Source organism: Rhincodon typus, chromosome 5, assembly GCF_021869965.1.
Source record: "Rhincodon typus isolate 14 chromosome 5, sRhiTyp1.1, whole genome shotgun sequence".
In the NCBI taxonomy this organism is placed as follows: Eukaryota; Metazoa; Chordata; class Chondrichthyes; order Orectolobiformes; family Rhincodontidae; genus Rhincodon; species Rhincodon typus.
Window position 1 is genome coordinate 10390535 of NC_063336.1, and position 17924 is coordinate 10408458.

The following is a 17924-nucleotide window of genomic DNA, read 5'->3' on the forward strand; positions in this document are numbered from 1 at the left end:
ATCCAGCCCTGCACCTTGTTGTATGCTTCAGAAACTTCCCTGACCATCCATTTTAGGTTACAAACAGTTCAAGAAGGCAGTTCACCTTCTCAGTGGCAACAAGGAATGGGCAACAAATGCTGTCCCAGCCAGCAACACCCACATCCCGGGAGTGAATTAAAATAGCTCCTTATATAACCACAAGATTTTCACTGTTTCTGTAAAGCAAACTCTGTCCCTGTCGATCTCACTTTAATGCAGCACCTCCCAATGGTTTCAGAGATAGTAGGAACTGCAGATGCTGGAGAATCTGAGATAACAAGGTGTAGAGCTGGATGAACACAACAGGGAGAAGCAGCATCAGAGGAGCAGGAAGGCTGACGTTTCAGGCCCGAAACGTCAGCTTTCTTGCTCCTCTGATGCTGCTTGGCCTCCCAATGGTTTAATCTGTTCTCCCAGTCTTTCCAGTACAATGACACCCTCTGGTGTTTGCACTGCTTCAGATAAAAATCAATTCAAATTACAAGAAGCAGACATTAACCACAGCTTGTATCTCAACACCTCGTACTTATTAACTTTGAACACTTTCTGTGACTGTGTTCCCTCCACTGTCACCATGGCCTGGGCAGCATCATCCTCTTTTGCAAAGTGTTCATTTCACACCTTAGCCATACCTCCTGCTTCCGTGTAAATCCCCTTTGTTCATCTCTAATCAGTCCTACTCCTCCTTTAATCACTCAGTTATTATTTCTACGTCTATAGAAGACTTTGGGATTGCCCTTTGTGTTAGCTGCTGGTCTTTTCTCATAATTCCTCTTTGGATCAATTATTTGCTTTTTTCACCTTCCCCCTGAATCTTCAGGATTCCTACTGGTTCTCAATTATATTTTCCGCCTTATACTTTGTCACAAGCACACTTTTTCTTTCCAATTTTAATCTCTACCTTCTTTATGGTCGGGGGATGCTGGATTTGTTTGTCCTACCTTTTCCCATTGGAGGGAATATACCTTTTCGGGACCCGACCCATCTCCTCTTGGAAGGTGGCGCATTGTTCAGTTCCTGGATTTCCTGCCAACCCCTTGTTCCAGTCAATCTGACCAGCTCTGTTCTTGCTCCATTGAAGTCACCTCTCTGTCAATTGCTTTTTAACGTGTAAACAGCAGTCAGTCCCCTGAACTGAGGAGATTTTAAATCTCCAGTTTATATTTTTCTTCTTTCTTTTTCTCCTTTGTTTCTTTTTATATCCCTTCGCTACTGCCATACAGCGGCAGCGCTTAAATCCCCCAGCACCTATGTTATATATGTGTGTGTGTGTGTGTGTGTGTGTGCGCGCGCATGTGCAGCACAAGGTGAGAAACACGGGTGTGTAAATAATTTTATTAATATTCCACCTCCAGGAAAAACACTCATGTGGCCAAGGAACTGGTGAGAAGCAGAGCCCCAGCAGGGGCAATGCTTATGTGAAAAAAAAAATGAGGAGGAGGGTAAGGACTAAATCAAAATAGAATTGGAAGGGCAAATAAGGCACTTCCACCACCACCCCAAAAAAACCCATGGTGCCCACCTCTGCCTAAATGCATTGAGAACATTGGTATACACTGCGTGCTCCTTCTCCAGACTCATCTGTGCTCGAACATCATCGTGGAAGAGGGGCAGGCAGTCGGCAGAAATGATCCTCTCCATGGCTCACTGCCTGGACCTGTTAATGGACAGGCCCAGGAGCAGACCCACGAGGAGAAATATCCTGGTTATATTGGTCAGCTAGGGCTTTGCTGATTAGCCCAGATTAACAAGCCCAACGAAGGATCTCATAGTCAGTGGATCCACCTGGTTCCAGTCACTACACCTTCCTTATTCCCTACTATATACGCATTCTGGTTTTCTGTGACTATCAAAGCCATGAAGAACATTAATTAATCGTCCACACTGAATTAGGGCCAATAGCCCACATATCCTGGTGCAGCACATTCCTGTGAGTATTCCACCTCACTATCCAAACAGGAAAATTTCAAAAGGGCACAACTTGATCCTCATCATTTCCAAACAGAAAACTAAAACAACAAGTCAAATGCCAAGGGGCACGTGACAAAGACATCTCTCCATCCCTTAGCAATGCAAATAAAATGTACTGACACAAACATGGCAACGATCTTTCTGCCTTTATCAAATCGCTGGGTAATCACCCTTTCAACGGCTTTCCTCTCTGTGTAAAACAGGGCAATAAAGGTTCATTGGTATCAATCAGGTCACTAATCTGAAAATTGAATACTCTTTTTATTTGCAACTGGGAGAACAATTCTTTGAAAAATATCCCCACCTTAAGCTGATCAGAAATTGCTGGAAAAACTCAGTAGCTCCGACAGCATCTGTAGACAGAGAAACTTTTTGGGTCCAGTGCACCTTCTTCAGAATAAACTGATCAGGACTTCATTCTTTTCCTGGGACCTGGATTCCCAAGGTGGTGATTTCTGTCAGATTTAGATAAGGTTTATTCACCGTTTAAATTACATTGATATACAGCATAGTTCTAGTGTAGATATATTTTCTTCATTAAAATCTCTGGTAAATGCTTCGACAACACATCAAGTTTTTTTTTGTATTCCCTGCTTCTATTTATAAAACCAAGATCCTGTTTTCTTTCTCGGCTGTGTGATGAACTTGTTCAGACATCTGCAGCGATTTTAACTGGAAACATGGACTCGAATGATTTCAGGGATGAGGGTTGGACTGGAGAAAGTGGTTAAAACAGGCCGTATTCATGTTTAAACCTGCAGATGCCAGTGATGTTAGCGCATGAATAACTGCACAAAAAATGTCAAGAAGCCCAATTTCATTCCATGAGGGGCTTTGAGGTGATCAGCAGTGATCGTAGGGAGTCACTTGTGAGCTAGCCAATAAAAAGTGGTTAATGGTTTGGAAAAGGCTTTAGATTTTAATATACTTTCTTCAAGCAAGTATTCTCCCTCTCTGTAAAACACACCTCATATTTTGCCACAGGATTCAGAAACAAACACGATCATCAAACTGATGGTTAAGAGAGTGGGGGCCTTCAAGGTATTAATTATAAATCAGGCACTTTGACAGGGCTGATAGTGGAAAAAAACGCAGGTTCTAGAGGACGCACAAACTTTCCAATAGCACCCACTGTCATAAGAGAATGAATGAAACCTATTGACCTTTTATGAAAAGCTGTTTGAACCTCTTAAAAATTACAATTCTAATGCACTGTGACTGAGTGGAATTTATGCATTGACACAGTTCAAATGCACAAATAATTTTTATTTAAAGAGGGAAAAACATGGCTTTGAAGGATTTAACATCTGGTCATGAATATTTTTAAATACTTCCGTATTGAATTAACAGAACAGTTGAAACCAAGATTGTGTTGGTTAATACATCCACCTGTGAGGACTTTAAGTAATGAACAAATATTTACCTTATCGAATTGTGAATGTAAAAACAGGTCATATTCATGTTTAAACTTGCAGATGTCAGTGATGTTAGCACATTAGTAATTGCACAAAAAATATAAAGGAGCACAATTTCTTTCCATGAGGTGATCAACAGCGACTGTAGGGAGTGACTTGTGAGCGAGTTAATAAAAAGTAGTTAACTGTTTGGAAAAAGCATTAGATTTTAATATGGTTTCTTCAAGCAAGTATTCTCCCTCTCTGTAAAACATGCCTCACATTTTCCCACAGGACTCAGGAACAAACACGATCATCAAACTGATTGCTACCCTCCATCTGTGAGAAATGATGGGAAAGCAGCCTCAGCATTTTGCTGAGATCAGGTATGATTATCTGCTGCCCTCCTAATGTCTGAGCAAGCTGATTCTGGAAAGTGTCATCATCAAACAAACCCTGATAGGTTGTCTTTCTGACACAAGTGAAAATGAACCGGAACAAAACAGGGCAGCAAACGGTGAGCTCCTGACAAGACTGAATTTGAATGAGATGTGCCCTTAGGACAGAAGGCAGAAAACTTCATGACAGAAATCAGCCATCTCTTAATCAGCTCCTGTTTCTGCAATTATTATCCTGAGGAGGACAGACAGAGTGAAGCAAAGCTCCAGAACCTTAGTGTTCCTCCGATCAGTGAATTCACTGTTTGATTCTCAAAACCTTCACCTGGATCTGTAGTTTGAGCAATGGGTTCCGATATACTATTCTCATTTATTCAAGGTGATCTTTCTCTGCACCTTCTCTGCGGCTGTAACACTATATTCTGCATTCTATTCTATTATCCTGTTTACTTATGTAGGGTATGATTTGTACATTTAGCAAAAAACAATTCTTTTCACTGTATGTCAGTAGATGTGACAATAATAAACCAAATCAATGTATTTTCATGCTGTTTCCTGAAGATTGTTTTTTTGAATAAGATAAGCAGGAAGATGAAGTACTGAAGACAAACAGCAAATTGGTTCTGGAATTGTTTCATAGTTTTCAAACCTGTGATGGATTTAGGAATTATTTAGGAAGGCTGCAGGGAATTCTGAACAACCAAAACCGCAGTTTTTAAAATGCTTTCGGCTCTCACACTGTAAGGTTGATCAAAAACAAAAATCCCAAAGAACTGCAAATGCTGGAAATCAGAAATAAAAACAGAGATTGCCAGGAAAACTCAGCAGGTCTGGCAGCATCTGTGGAGAGTGATCAGAATTAATGTTTTGGATTCAGTGACCATTCCTCAGAGCTGATTTTAGCTGGGCAAAAGTTGGCATATTTGCTGAAGATGGGGTGGGTGGAGGGGGGAGGAGTAAATGATAGGCAGAGATAGAGCCCAGACAGAGAGAAAAATAATTCGACAAAGCCGTGGGTAAAGGTCAGTCCTTTTTGTGGATTTTGGGAAGGAGGTAGAAGCAGGGTTGGGGGACTATGAGCTTGGAGGTGGGGTTGGAGATCACCAGGTGAAATGAGATCAGTGACCGTGGTGGACACAATGGTGTGGTGTTCAATGGTGGGGTCATGGTCCAAAGGAGATAAGAAGCTGAAAGATTCCCTGGTAATACAGAAAGGGCAGTGGTGAAGTATCAGGAGTGTCTTATTCTACAGGAAATAATTCAACTTCACTCAACAAACTCTTTCCTTACCCTCAATGCTCCCATTAAGGAAACCATACTCCTGACGTTAGGGATGGTGTAACATGGATTGTATCAGCTCAGATATGCATTGTACCTTGCTCCAAGAGAACGGAAAATCAGGAGAGATGTATAACAGTGGCAGATCAACTGTCATCCAACATTTTATATCCAATAAAGTCAAAATTTGTCCGCTTAGTCTGGAGTCTTAGGTCTGCAACTAAAAGCTAGAAAAAAGTAAATGTCTAACCACAGTCGATTGTCACATAAAGATCATCAGTCTCACTAATGAAGGAAAACGATGTCTTTACCTGGTCTGAACTACACGTGACACCAGGCCCACAGCAATGGCCAAGCAAGCCACTCAGTTGTAACACAGCTCTACAAAGTTTGCATGGCATTGTGCATCAACTCACAGCAGGTAGATTTCAGCAGTTCAAGAAGGCAGCTCACCATCACCTTCTCAAGGGCAACGAGAGGCAGGCAATAAATGCTTTGCCCAGTCAGTGATGCCCACATCCCACAAATGAGTAAAACAAAAAAAATTGGATTTCAAGATTCTCCTCATCCTGGATAATGCACCAAGCCAACCTCCCGCCACTGGTGAGCTTTCTGTTAACATCAATTTCTACCCCCAAACACAGTCTCTCTCCTTCAACCCATGGACCAGGGTGCAATAGCGGTTTTAAAGTTTATTATTTAAGATGCACATTTAAGAAGCTGATTGCAGCCACTGAGGGGGTAAGGACAGTGTTCTTCAATTTTGGAAGAGTTTTAACATCAAGAATGCAATTGACATTATGGTGGAGGCCTGGGGTGATGTCAGTAAGTACTGCTTGCATGCAGTTTGGCAAAAGCTACTCCCAGATTTTTTTCATTATTTTAAAGGCTTTGATCCGTCAGAGGAGCTCCCAAGAATCAAAGAACATTGTGTTGATCTTGCAAAGCAAGTTGGATTTGAAGCCATGGAGAGTGAGGATGTTGAAGAGCTGCTCGAGTCCCACTGTGAAGACCTCTCTACAGCTGATCTACAACAACTTGTTGCTGAGGGAGAAGTGGAAGCTGGAGATGAAGAAGATGAAGTCCAGGATGCAGCACTACCAGAGCTTTCTACTTCTGATTTGTCTTTTATCCTGAGGGAAATTGAGAAGCAGTTGCAGCTCTTAGAGGACAATGATTACAATGCAGAATGCAGCAGGGTAGCAGTTTGTGGAATAAGATCTTATTTGGCACCCTATGAACAGCTTCTTCATGAAAGAAGAAGAAGGGCAAAGCAGCAAAAACTGGATGTCTTTTTTAAGCCAACCCCCAAGAAACAGTCAGGAGGCAATGAACCACAGCCATCCACTTCTGGATGAACTATTTTTCACCCTAACCCTGCAACCACAACTGCACCTGAAGGTGATGATGATGATGATGACCCTGAACCCCTGCATTAACAACAGAACAACCTCAAAAGCTCCTCCCCCTCAAGTCATCTTGACATTTTTCCAAGATAAGGTGTTAAATTTACTTTTATTTCATTATTAGATATGAATTAAACACTTATTCAAACTGTATTATCCTTTGTGTTAGGCTGTTGAGTGATTTTTGAGTGATTTTTTTGGTAGTCTGCCCCTAACCCCGATTTTCCCATGGACCCTGTTATTTCTATAGCACAATTTTCTATAACGCGATGTTGTGCAAGAACGTAACTATCACGTTATAGGGCAACCCCCTGTATTTATATTAAACTGGATGTTAAAAGCGGAAAGTTGAGTTACTCATCCTTTCTCCTGTACCTATACATTGGATATTTATTGGTTAGAGTAAGGACCAATTCTTAAATGGTGAAAACGTTAAACTATAAAGTAAAAAGAACAGTTCCTTCCCTTTGCTTCTCCCAGATAATGACTCAAGTTGCATGCCATGCTAAGTCACATCGAGATGCTATATTTCTAAATGTTGGAATTGATACCAGTTACAAATAAAACATTTTAGACTAGCTTCCTTAAGTAACTCATTACAGTTGTTCCATATTGAATAGTTTGTCTGTCTTAGTTTAGGCACTTGAATTCAAATGGCAACATTCAGTGAATCCTTAGCCGTTAAATGTTAACTGCAAAAAAATTTAGATTTTTAACAAATCTCAACTCACAAAAAGCACTCTGTTCATGCCCTACACTTGGAAGGGCACTTATGGTTTTTCTGCAGCAACTTACCCTTAGTTTACATCTAATTCTTCCAAAGTCTTCGATAATGGGAGAAGTAATTTATGACTTCCTACTTCAACTCAACCATAACTTGTACCATTTTAGTTGAATTCTTACCATCAGTCCATCCTTCTAACCAATTAATTTTCCAGAGATAGCAGGAACTGCAGATGCTGGAGAATCTGAGATAACAAGGTGTAGAGCTGGATGAACACAGCAGGCCAAGCAGCATCAGAGGAGCAGGAAAGCTGATGTTTCGGGTCTAGACCCTTCTTCAGAAAGGGTTAATCTTCCAGTTTTGTTTACAGCTAATAACAGACACACCGAAACCCAAATGCAGAACTGTATCTCAAATAGATTCCAAGTTTACTCCTGCATTTAATTTTCCCTCCTTAAAGCTAAATTACTGTCCTTAACACTTAAAAAGATGCCGGCTTAATCACCTCTTTACAACATCTCGATAATACATACAAATTAAGGCTTTCCATCACTAAACTTTTGTATAGAACAATTTGATAATTTAACACTGATTGAATGTGGCATAGAGTATAAGAACAAGGAAGTAAGGTTGGAGTTGTACAGAGCACTTGTCAGGCCACAGCTGGAGTACTGTGTGCAGTTCTGGTCGCCTCACTACAGGAAGGATGGGATACCATAGAGGGTATGCAGAGGAGGTTCATCAGGATGTTGCCTGGGATGGAGAAATTGAGCTAGAAGGAGAGAAGAGACAGGCTTGGATTGTCTTCTTTAGAGCAGAGAAGACTGAGAGGGGACATGATTGAGGTATATAAGATAATGAGGGGTATGGACAGGGTGAATAGAGAGCAGCTGATCCTCTTGGTTGAGGGGTCAATTATGAGAGGGCATAGTTTTAGGTTAAGGGGAGGAGATTCAGAAGGGATTTGGGCAAAAAAACTTTGCCACTCAGCAAGTGATGAGAATCTGGAATGAACTGCCTGGGAAGTTAGTGGATGCTTGAAACCTTACAACCTTTAATAAATATTTGGATGAGCACTTCAAATATCATAACTTTCAATGATATGGAGCATGTGCAGGAAATTGGGATTAGCACACTTTTAGGTGTAGTTGGTGCTGAAGGGCCTTATCTGCGCTGTATGAATCTGTGAATAATAAAAACAAATCATATAAAAGTGTCAATGACGTGAAGTCTGACATTAACTTGGAGGAAATGCAAAGGCTGTTTATTAAGCAGGTTACATTACTCACAGAGAACTGCAGGCCAACGTTCTCAATAGATAATTGATGATGGTTTAACCTGACGGTCATCATCTGGTATGGTTATTGAACCCATGTTGTTGGGACAATACAACTGAGCGAACTGACCCCCTAATACAGCTTACTGAAATGAGGGAAGATTGAGACTGTGAAAAATTCCATCAGCTCCAAAGACCTTTGACTTGTTTGTAAATATTCCCCTCTACTGGTAATTAGCAATATTGACCTCTTACATACATTAAATTCTTTACTCAAAATTATTCAACTACATTAATAACATCAGTGAGGTGTTCCTCCACATTTAGGCTCACTGTTCCCATTAGTTTTGTTCAACAATTCTAATCAATGGCACTTTCCAGACTGCCCAATTCAACGCGTCAACAAATGGTGCTGTGGCAGAAAGCTCTTGGTTCTCATTCAGAATTGGACCATTTTGACTTTCCCCGGGTTTAATGAAAGAGATGCTCGTCAAGCCTGTTTCAGTATTCAGTAAATGAGGGCTGAACTTCACTTCCCACAGTATTGCCTAACATAAGAGGTTAATGGCGATAGATGGGAATATGAAAATCAAAAACAAAGCGATCCGCCATGATCTTATGGATTGGCTGAGCAGGTTTGAACGGCTGGATGGTCTCTGCTCCTAATTCACAAGATTGTGTATTTGCAGTGCACAATCTGTCTCATGAACACTGGCTGTGCTCCCGTTAGAGCAAGAATATCCTTTCCGAGGTAAAGAGACCTAGTAAAGGCTTCGGTCTCACCTCAATATTCGAAGTAAGAGTTTTGTACGTTCACTTCCATTCTAATTAAGTCTAAGATACTCTCTGCTTGTCTAATAGCTTTCCGAACGTGCACACTATCGTTCTATGTTTCATATAGAAGGGCATCCAGGCCACTCTGAACACCAACATTTTCCAGTCAGTCACCAATACAAAACATTCCCCTTGTCTATTTTTTCCATATTTCGCCACTATCACATTTCCCCAAATTCTATTCCATCTGCCATATTCCTGTCCACTCCCTCAACCCAATACGTGGGAACCATGTGGTCTTCTAGCGACATATTAGCCAGACACTAGCTTCCAGCTCTGGTTGATCTGACTATCCCTGATAGAGCAGTCCTGTCTGCTCTTGTACCTTTTTATATTCTTTATAATGAGGATTTCTCTTCAAATCCAAGTTATTGCTCGGTGTTTCAGATTCATTTCTGACCAACCACCTCTGTTGGGCATTGCTGACATCAGTTTAAATTATTTGTACAACACGTACTGAGGGTTAGATTCCATTGTCCATGGGGTGCTGGGTCCTTCATTGGGAAACAGGGATTGATCACTGCAGCAAAATTCTCTTTGTTGTAAAAAAAATTCTTTGCTGCTTTAAATGAATTGATGATTGAGGCGGTTCTGGTGATGGACTGTATTTATGTTTACCTTAGTCATTCTGACAAGAATGTTCAAAGTCCATGTGAAAGGAGCTCATTATAAATGGGACCTGTTGCAGAGCACACAGAATTGAAGTTGTGACATGTGAAATCATGGGGTGCTCAGATGTGAGATCATACTCAACTCTCTCACTCTGAGCGAACTATTGGTTGGACTATTTAATTACAGGGATTTGTTTAAACAGACATTTGTAAAATATTGAATTTTTCATCACATCACCTGGAAGAACTCCTATGTGTGATTTGTTTCGTCCCTGTTCTCTATAATAGATTGAGAATGGATCAGATACATAATAATTGCGCATACTCATAACAAATATTAGGTCCTGCACAAGTAGAGGTTCTGAATGTCCACATGTTTGGTACCAGAAGCCACTGTGCAAAGTGATGCTGTTCTAAGGCACAATACTGACCTTGCCACAGCACACTTGAAAACTTCTGGTCTCGACTGACTGAATGTTGTGATTGAAGAAATTTTCTATTCCAATATGACTCATGTCAACAGGCGGTTCATTCACAGGCTTCTGGTGTGGAGGGAAGAAGCCATTGTCTTCGAGCCAGTGTTTGTCTGTGTTTTTCTAATTGCTGGGAATATTTCTCGCTGTGAAGTAAAGAGGGTGATGCATCACAACACTCGGCCTCCTGTTCAATTCTTACTCCGAGGGAAATCCAGGTCACTCATCACATCACGAGTTTAATATTAGATACAGCCTTCTACACTTACTAAAATGAATGTGTCAAAGCATTGAAGATTAAAATAAACAGTGAGAAAGAATAAAGAGAAAGAGAGTGGAGTCTTCTGTTACCTGGAGGCAGGATGTCAATATAATGGGCCAAGGTGGTAGGGACCTGGAGTCCCACTGACCAGTTGAGTTCTGGGGAAGGAGGCTTTTGCTCAACTGCTGTTGTTTGAGGCCTTCAGTGGCCAATTAACGAACAGCTCCTGGCCTATACATGTCAGGGCAGCACTTCTTTCAGTTCCAGGTGGGATGAGAAAGTGTCAGATTCCCCTGACATTACTCCTGAGCAGCCTGTCTGTTGTGGAGGCAGGATCCCCAAACCTTCACTAACTTGTGCACAATTGAGAGACTGGACATAGATCAAGGAGGTGGGCTCCGAGAGCCAACACTCCTGCCCTTGCCTCTGTCACCCCTGCCCCCTCACTCAGTTTGCCCGAACTCCAGAAAGACTGCCACAAATCTCCTCAAGAAGCTCTTGCCTGAGACCTTGTCCTCAGGATGTTGGATATCCTCCTGGGAGAGGCTGGGAATACTGTGGTGAGTAACTCACCTCCTGACTCCTCAAATCCTGTCCACCATCTACAAGGCACAAGTCAGGAGTGTGATGGAATACTCCCACTTGCCTGGATGGGTGCAGCTCCAACAACACTCAAGAAGCTCGACACCATCCAGGACAAAGGAGCCCGCTTGATTGGCACCACATCCACAAACGTCCACTCCCTCCACCATCAACACTTAGCAGCAGTGTGTACTATCTACTAGATGCACTGCAGAAATTCATCAAAGATCCTTAGACAACACCTTCCAACTCATAACAACTTCCATCTAGAAGGACAAGGGCACCAGATACATGTGAATGACACCACCTGCAATTTCCCCTCCAAGCCACGCTCAATACTGACTTGGAGATATATTGCCGTTCCTTCGGTGTCACTGCGTCAAAACCTTGGAACTCCTTCCCTAACAACATTGTGGTCAACACACAGCACATGGACTGCAATGGTCACCTTCACAAAAGGAACTAGGACACTGGGAGTAATGCCTATGCCCTGTAATAAATATACATATGTATAAATATCATTTTTAAACTTTGGATTTCAAACTAGTGACATTTAGGTGTGGGTTAGTTTTGTGAATGGGTTTAAGAAAACGGAAACAAGGTCCAACAATCCTTCCAGAATTGTGACCACATTCAGTATGTGTCAAAGAGCAACTGATTGTAGGCCCCCCAGAGGGTTAATGGAAGGATCTTTGTCTATACTGTGGGGTTTATGACAGGGAGTAAACTTTGAAAGGTATTTGTTTGTATAAGTTTAGGATAATATAAGATATAAGATTTATTTTAGCTCAGAAAAATCCAGAAATTGTAAGATTTTAAGACATTTTTAGAGGAGGCCTGACAGGGGTTCAGAACAATTATAGTTTCTGTCCTAGAAGGGAGTATAAGACAGTTTCACAAAAGTACAGTTACCTTAATAAATACATCTAGCTTGTGAAGCTTTCAAACCAGGAGTGTTTGGCTAGAAATTGGTGAGTTATTGAAAGACTGAGAAAGTCTAAGGTTTTGGTTTTGTGAGAATTCATGAGTTCAGACTTCATAGAACAGAGAACATAGAACATAAAACAGTACAGCACAGTACAGGCCCTTCGGCCCACAATTTGTGCCGAACTTTTACCCGAAACCTAAGGTCTATCTAACCTCCACCCCTACCTTATACTATCATCCATATGCCTATCTAATAGCCGCTTAAATGCTCCTAATGAGGCCGATTCCACTACCCTCTGCGGCAATGCATTCCACGCCCCTACCACTCTCTGAGTAAAGAACCTAACTCTGACGTCTCCCCGATATCTACCTCCACTCACTTTAAAACTATGCCCCCTTGTAATAGCTACCTCCACGCTAGGAAAAAGTCTCTGGCTGTTCACTCTATCTATACCTATGATCATTTTGTACATCTCTATCAAGTCACCTCTCATCCTTCGTCGTTCTAAAGAGAAAAGCCCTAGCTCCCTCAACCTTTCCTCATAAGACCTACCCCCCATTCCAGGCAACATCCTGGTAAATCTCCTCTGCACCTTTTCCAATGCTTCCACATCTTTCCTATAATGAGGCGACCAGAACTGGACACAATACTCCAGATGTGGCTGAACCAGGCTTTTGTATAGCTGGAGCATAACTTCACGGCTCTTGAACTCAATCCCTCTATTAATGAAAGCTAACACACCATACGCCTTCTTAACAACTCTATCCACCTGGGTGGCAGCATTCAGGGAACTGTGGACATGAACCCCAAGATCCCACTGCTCCTCCACACTGCCAAGAATCTTTCTGTTAACCCTGTATTCTGCTTTCAAGTTTGTCCTTCCAAAATGAATCACCTCACACTTTTCAAGGTTAAACTCCATCTGCCACTTCTCAGCCCAGCTCTGCATCCTATCAATGTCCCTTTGTAACCTAGAACAGCCTATTCATATTACAGATTTGGAGAGAACACTAAGGCTAATTCAAACCTAAAGATTTGAGATAGAAGGATCATTTCTCTGGGTTTCGATCTCTGCAAAACTGGGAAACAGGTCAGACTTTGTTTCTCTGTATATTTTGAAAACTTTCAAACTGTGTTCTTTATTTAGGTAGCTTGCCTCATTTCAATTTTTCTTTCCTTTGTGTAATAAACACCTGTTTTATTGATAAAGAAAATCACCCATATTTCAGTGAATGACCAACACAATAAACATAAGAACATATCTTTTGATCAAACCAGATTTCATTCTGGGATCAACTGTAACAAAATTTGGGATCAAAGTACAGAGACAGTGAACATACAGCAATCTAGTTCAATGTTAGGATGGTGTGAGGCTTGGAGAGGAACTTTAAGGTGGTGGTGTTCCCATGTATCTGTTGCCCTTGTCCTTCCAGATGGTAGAGGCCATATTGTGGTTGGTTGGCTCACCGAGCTGGTTCGTTAGTTCGAAGACGTTTCATTACTCTGCTGGGTACCATCATCAGTGCAGCCTCTGATGAAGCGCTGTTGTGTTTTCCCACCTATCATTTAAACTCTGCTGTCTGTTGAGCTGGATTACCTCATTTCCAATTTTCCTTCGCAATGGAGTATATATGGGGGTCTAGATCTATGTGTTTATTGATGGCTTTCTCAGTGGAGAACCAGGCCTCTAGGAATTCCCATGCTTTTCTCTGCTTCATCTGTCCCAGGATCCTGGTGTTGTCCCAATCGAATTGGTGGTTTTCCTTATCCATGTGGATGGAGATGAGTGAGTATTGGTCGTGTCTTTTTGTTGCCAGTTGATATTCTTGTGGTTAATTTCCTTCCTGTTTGTCCAATGTAAGGCCATAGATTGGGGAGGTACTGTGAAAGGAAATTTGGTGCCAATGATTATACAAAGAAATGCATTATTCTTTTACCAGCTCCAAAATTACCTGATCTGGGTTTGGATCCACTTTGTATTGTTCTTGGAAACCATCCCAAATGTACTCTCTGAATTATTTTGTGTAGCTACCTCTGCCAATTTGCTTTTTCCAATGTACATAAAATTTAAAGTCACCCACAATTAATGTACTGTTTTTGTTACATGCCCTCATTATCACTTGATTTATTCTCTGTTCCACCATATAATTACTGTATGAGACCTGTGGATGACTCCTAGTAATGTCTCTTTCCACCTTTTTACTTCTTACCCCCACCCATATGGATTTTACATCCTATGATACATGTCCATTTCTTGCTGTCGTACTTATTTCATCCCATAATACCAATGTTATACTACCACCCTCTGCTTCCTGCTTGCCCTTTTGAAAAATCACATACCACTGAATATTTAGAACATAGAACAGTGTAGCACCCAAACAGACCCTTTGGCCCACCATGTCTGTGCTGAACATGATGTTATTCTAAACTAATCCCATCTGCCTGCACATGGTCCATCGAATGTATGGAAGATTACTACCAGTACATCTACTATTTCTGTAGTTACTATCCTTCAGAATCTTAGGATGTATCCCATCAAGTCCAGAGGTCACATCAGTCTTAAGCCCCTTGAATTTCCTCAGCAGTTCTTCTCTAGTTGCAGCTTTTAGTTTTTCCAAATTCTTCTCTTGCTAATACAGTCTAATCCAGGCAACATCCAATTAGCGACAGAACTGCCAATGCTGGAGAATCTGAGATAACAAGGTGCAGAGCTGGATGAACACAGCAGGCCAAGCAGCATCAGAGGAGCAGGAAGGCTGATGTTTTGGGTCTAGACCCTTCCTTAGAAACGGGGGAGGGGAAGGGGATTCTGAAATAAATAGGGAGAGAGGGGGAGGCGGATAGAAGATGGATAAAGGAGAGGATAGGTGGAGAGGAGACAGACAGGTCAAAGAGGCGGGGATGGAGCCAGCAAAGGTGAGTGTAGGTGGGGAGTTAGGGAGGGGATAGGTCAGTCCAGGGAGGACGGACAGGTCAAGGGGGCGGGATGAGGCTAGTAGGTAGGAGATGAGGGTGGGGCTTGAGGTGGGAGGAGGGGATAGGTGGGAGGAAGGACAGGTTAGGGAGGCGGGGACAAGCTGGGCTGGTTTTGGGATGCGGTCGGGGGAGGGGATCCCAAAACCAGCCCAGCTCGTCCCCGCCTACCTAACCTGTCCTTCCCCCCACCTATCCCCTCCCTAACTCCCCACCTACACTCACATTTACTGGCTCCATCCCCGCCTCTTTGACCTGTCTGTCTCCTCTCCATCTATCTTCTCCTCTAATCATCTTCCATCTGCCTCCCCCTCTCTCCTTCTTTATTTCAGAATCCCCTTCCCCACCCCCATTTCTGAAGAAGGGTCTAGGCCCGAAACATCAGCCTTCCTGCTCCTCTGATGCTGCTTGGCCTGCTGTGTTCATCCAGCTCTGCACCTTGTTATATCCAATTAGCGATTTTGTTTTTGCTCCTGGCAAATTTCTTCTGCACCATTTCCAAAGCGCCTGCAACCCTTCTACAGTGTGGCGACCTGAACTCCACAGAATACTCCAAATGTGGCCAAACTAAAGTTTTATACAGCTGCAACATTGATTCGTCAACTTGCCCATTCAATGTTCTGGCCAATGAAGGCAAGCATGCTGTACATCTTTACCACACGCTAAAGAGACATTTAGACAGACACTTGAATGGGCAGGGAATAGGGGGTTACGGACCATGTGCAGGCGGATGGGATTAGTTTAGAACAACATCATGGCCATCTGGAATGATGGTAATTTGCTGTAGTATGTGACTTCTTTCGGATAAGGAGATGTGAGACGTAATCCCATGGAAATAGAAATTTGGAAAAGATGTAGCATAAAGGATTAATGTGAATATATAAATAAGATCGTCTGCACCATCATTGGGGAATGACGCAACATTGGATGATGATTTGGAGATAGTTCTCTCTCGTAGCCTTGTAGCAGAGCTGAAGTCTTGACCTTTGTGCCCCTATGCCAACATGTCTGTCTCAGAACTTCTGCAGTGCTCCAGTGAAGCTCAACGCAAACTGGAGGAACAACACCTCATCTTCCACCTTGGTGTGTTACAGCCCTCAGGATTCAATATTGAATTTAACAATTTCAGAGTGTGAACAGCCTCCTCCATGTTTGTTACACCCGCAGACTCCTAGGTCCTGTTCTGTATGGGTTGCTCCCAGCCCAGCCAACCCAGTTTCAACAATTCACACTTCCTGTTAGCACCCATTCAGTACTTATCTCTCTCCCAGCAATCCTTATGTCTGCTTCTTTTTCACTCTCTCCTCTCGCTCAAGGCACCATCGCCACATCCCTCCCTGGCACACTCAATGCTTTCTATGCTCAGTTTGAGCAGAATACCACCGGCATGGCGATGCCTACCCCAACAGCCCCAGACACACCTGTTCCCTCTGTCACTGCTTCAGAAGCCAGGTCAGTCTTCCTGGGAGTCAACCCTAGGAAAGCGATGGGCCTGGATGGTGTCCCCGGCCGAGCACTCAGATCCAGTGTGGACCAACTGGCCGAGGTATTCACCGACATCTTCAAATTCTCACCCCTACAAGCCGAAGTCCCCACTTGCTTCAAGAAGACCACCATCATCCCCATACCCAAGAAAATACATGCAACGTGCCTTAATGACGATCACTCGATAGCTCTGACTTCAATAATCATGAAATGCTTCAAGAGGCTGGTCATGGCCTACATCAACTCCAGTCGCCCAACCTGCCTCAATCCCCTACAAATTTGCCTACTGAAGTAATAGGTCCACAGAGGATTCCATTTCCCTAGCCCTGTACTCATCCCTGGAACATCTGGACAACAAAGACACCTATGTCAGACTCCTGCTCGTTGACTACAGTTCTGCCTTCAACACCATTATCCCCTTCAGTCTGATCTCAAAACTGTGTGACCTTGGTATTGGCTCTGCTCCCTGCAACTGGATCCTCAGCTTTCTGACCCATAGCCTGCAATCAGTGATGATAGGTAACTGCACCTCCTCCACAATAACACCCAACACTGGAGCCCCCCGCAAGGATGTGTCCTCAGCCCCTACTGTACTCCCTGTACACTCAAGAAGTGTTGCCAAATTCCGAACGACCACCATTTACGAGTTCGCTGATGACACCACCGTAGTGGAACAGATATCTAACAGCGACAAGTCAAAATACAGAAGGGAGATGGAGGGGCTGGTGACGTGGTGCAGTGAGAACAGTCTGTCTCTCAACGTCGGCAAAACTAAAGAACTGATCATTGACTTCAGAAAGAAGTGGGGAGAACACACCCCCATCTACATCAACAGAACTGAGGTTGAGAGAGTGAACAGCATCAAGTACCTCGGAGTGTCAATATGCAATGACATGCCCTGGACTTCCTACGCAAATGGGACACTCAAGAAAGCACAACAACTTCTTCAGGCGGCTCAGGAAATTTGGCATTTCCATAAGGTCCCTCACCAACTTCTACAGATGCACCATTGATAGCGTCTGGGTACATAACGGCCTGGTCTGGCCACTGCTCTGCCCAGGACTGTAAAAAACTACAGAAGGTGGTGTGGGAGATAGTAGGAACTACAGATGCTGGAGAATCTGAGATAACAAGGTGTAGAGCTGGATGAACACAGCAGGCCAAGCAGCATCAGAGGAGCAGGAAAGCTGACGTTTCGGGCCTAGACCCTCCTTCAGAAATTCTTTCCGGAGGGAGGAGGGTAACTTCTTCAAGGTAGGCATCCTTAGAAGAGGCTTCGCAGTGGGGTTAAAATTGTTTCAGAGATAG

General features: G+C 42.9%; 1 protein-coding gene across 1 annotated transcript in view; it reads right to left on the minus strand.

The window, feature by feature from the left end:
- Positions 1-13918: 13918 nt before the first annotated feature.
- The window catches only part of gnmt (glycine N-methyltransferase), a 52468-nt gene continuing 48462 nt past the window's right edge, over positions 13919-17924 (minus strand). The window contains exon 6 of the mRNA XM_048597151.1: positions 13919-14039. Within this exon, the coding sequence (XP_048453108.1) occupies positions 13991-14039 (49 nt within the window). The 3' untranslated portion in view covers positions 13919-13990. The remainder of the gene's footprint in view (positions 14040-17924) is intronic.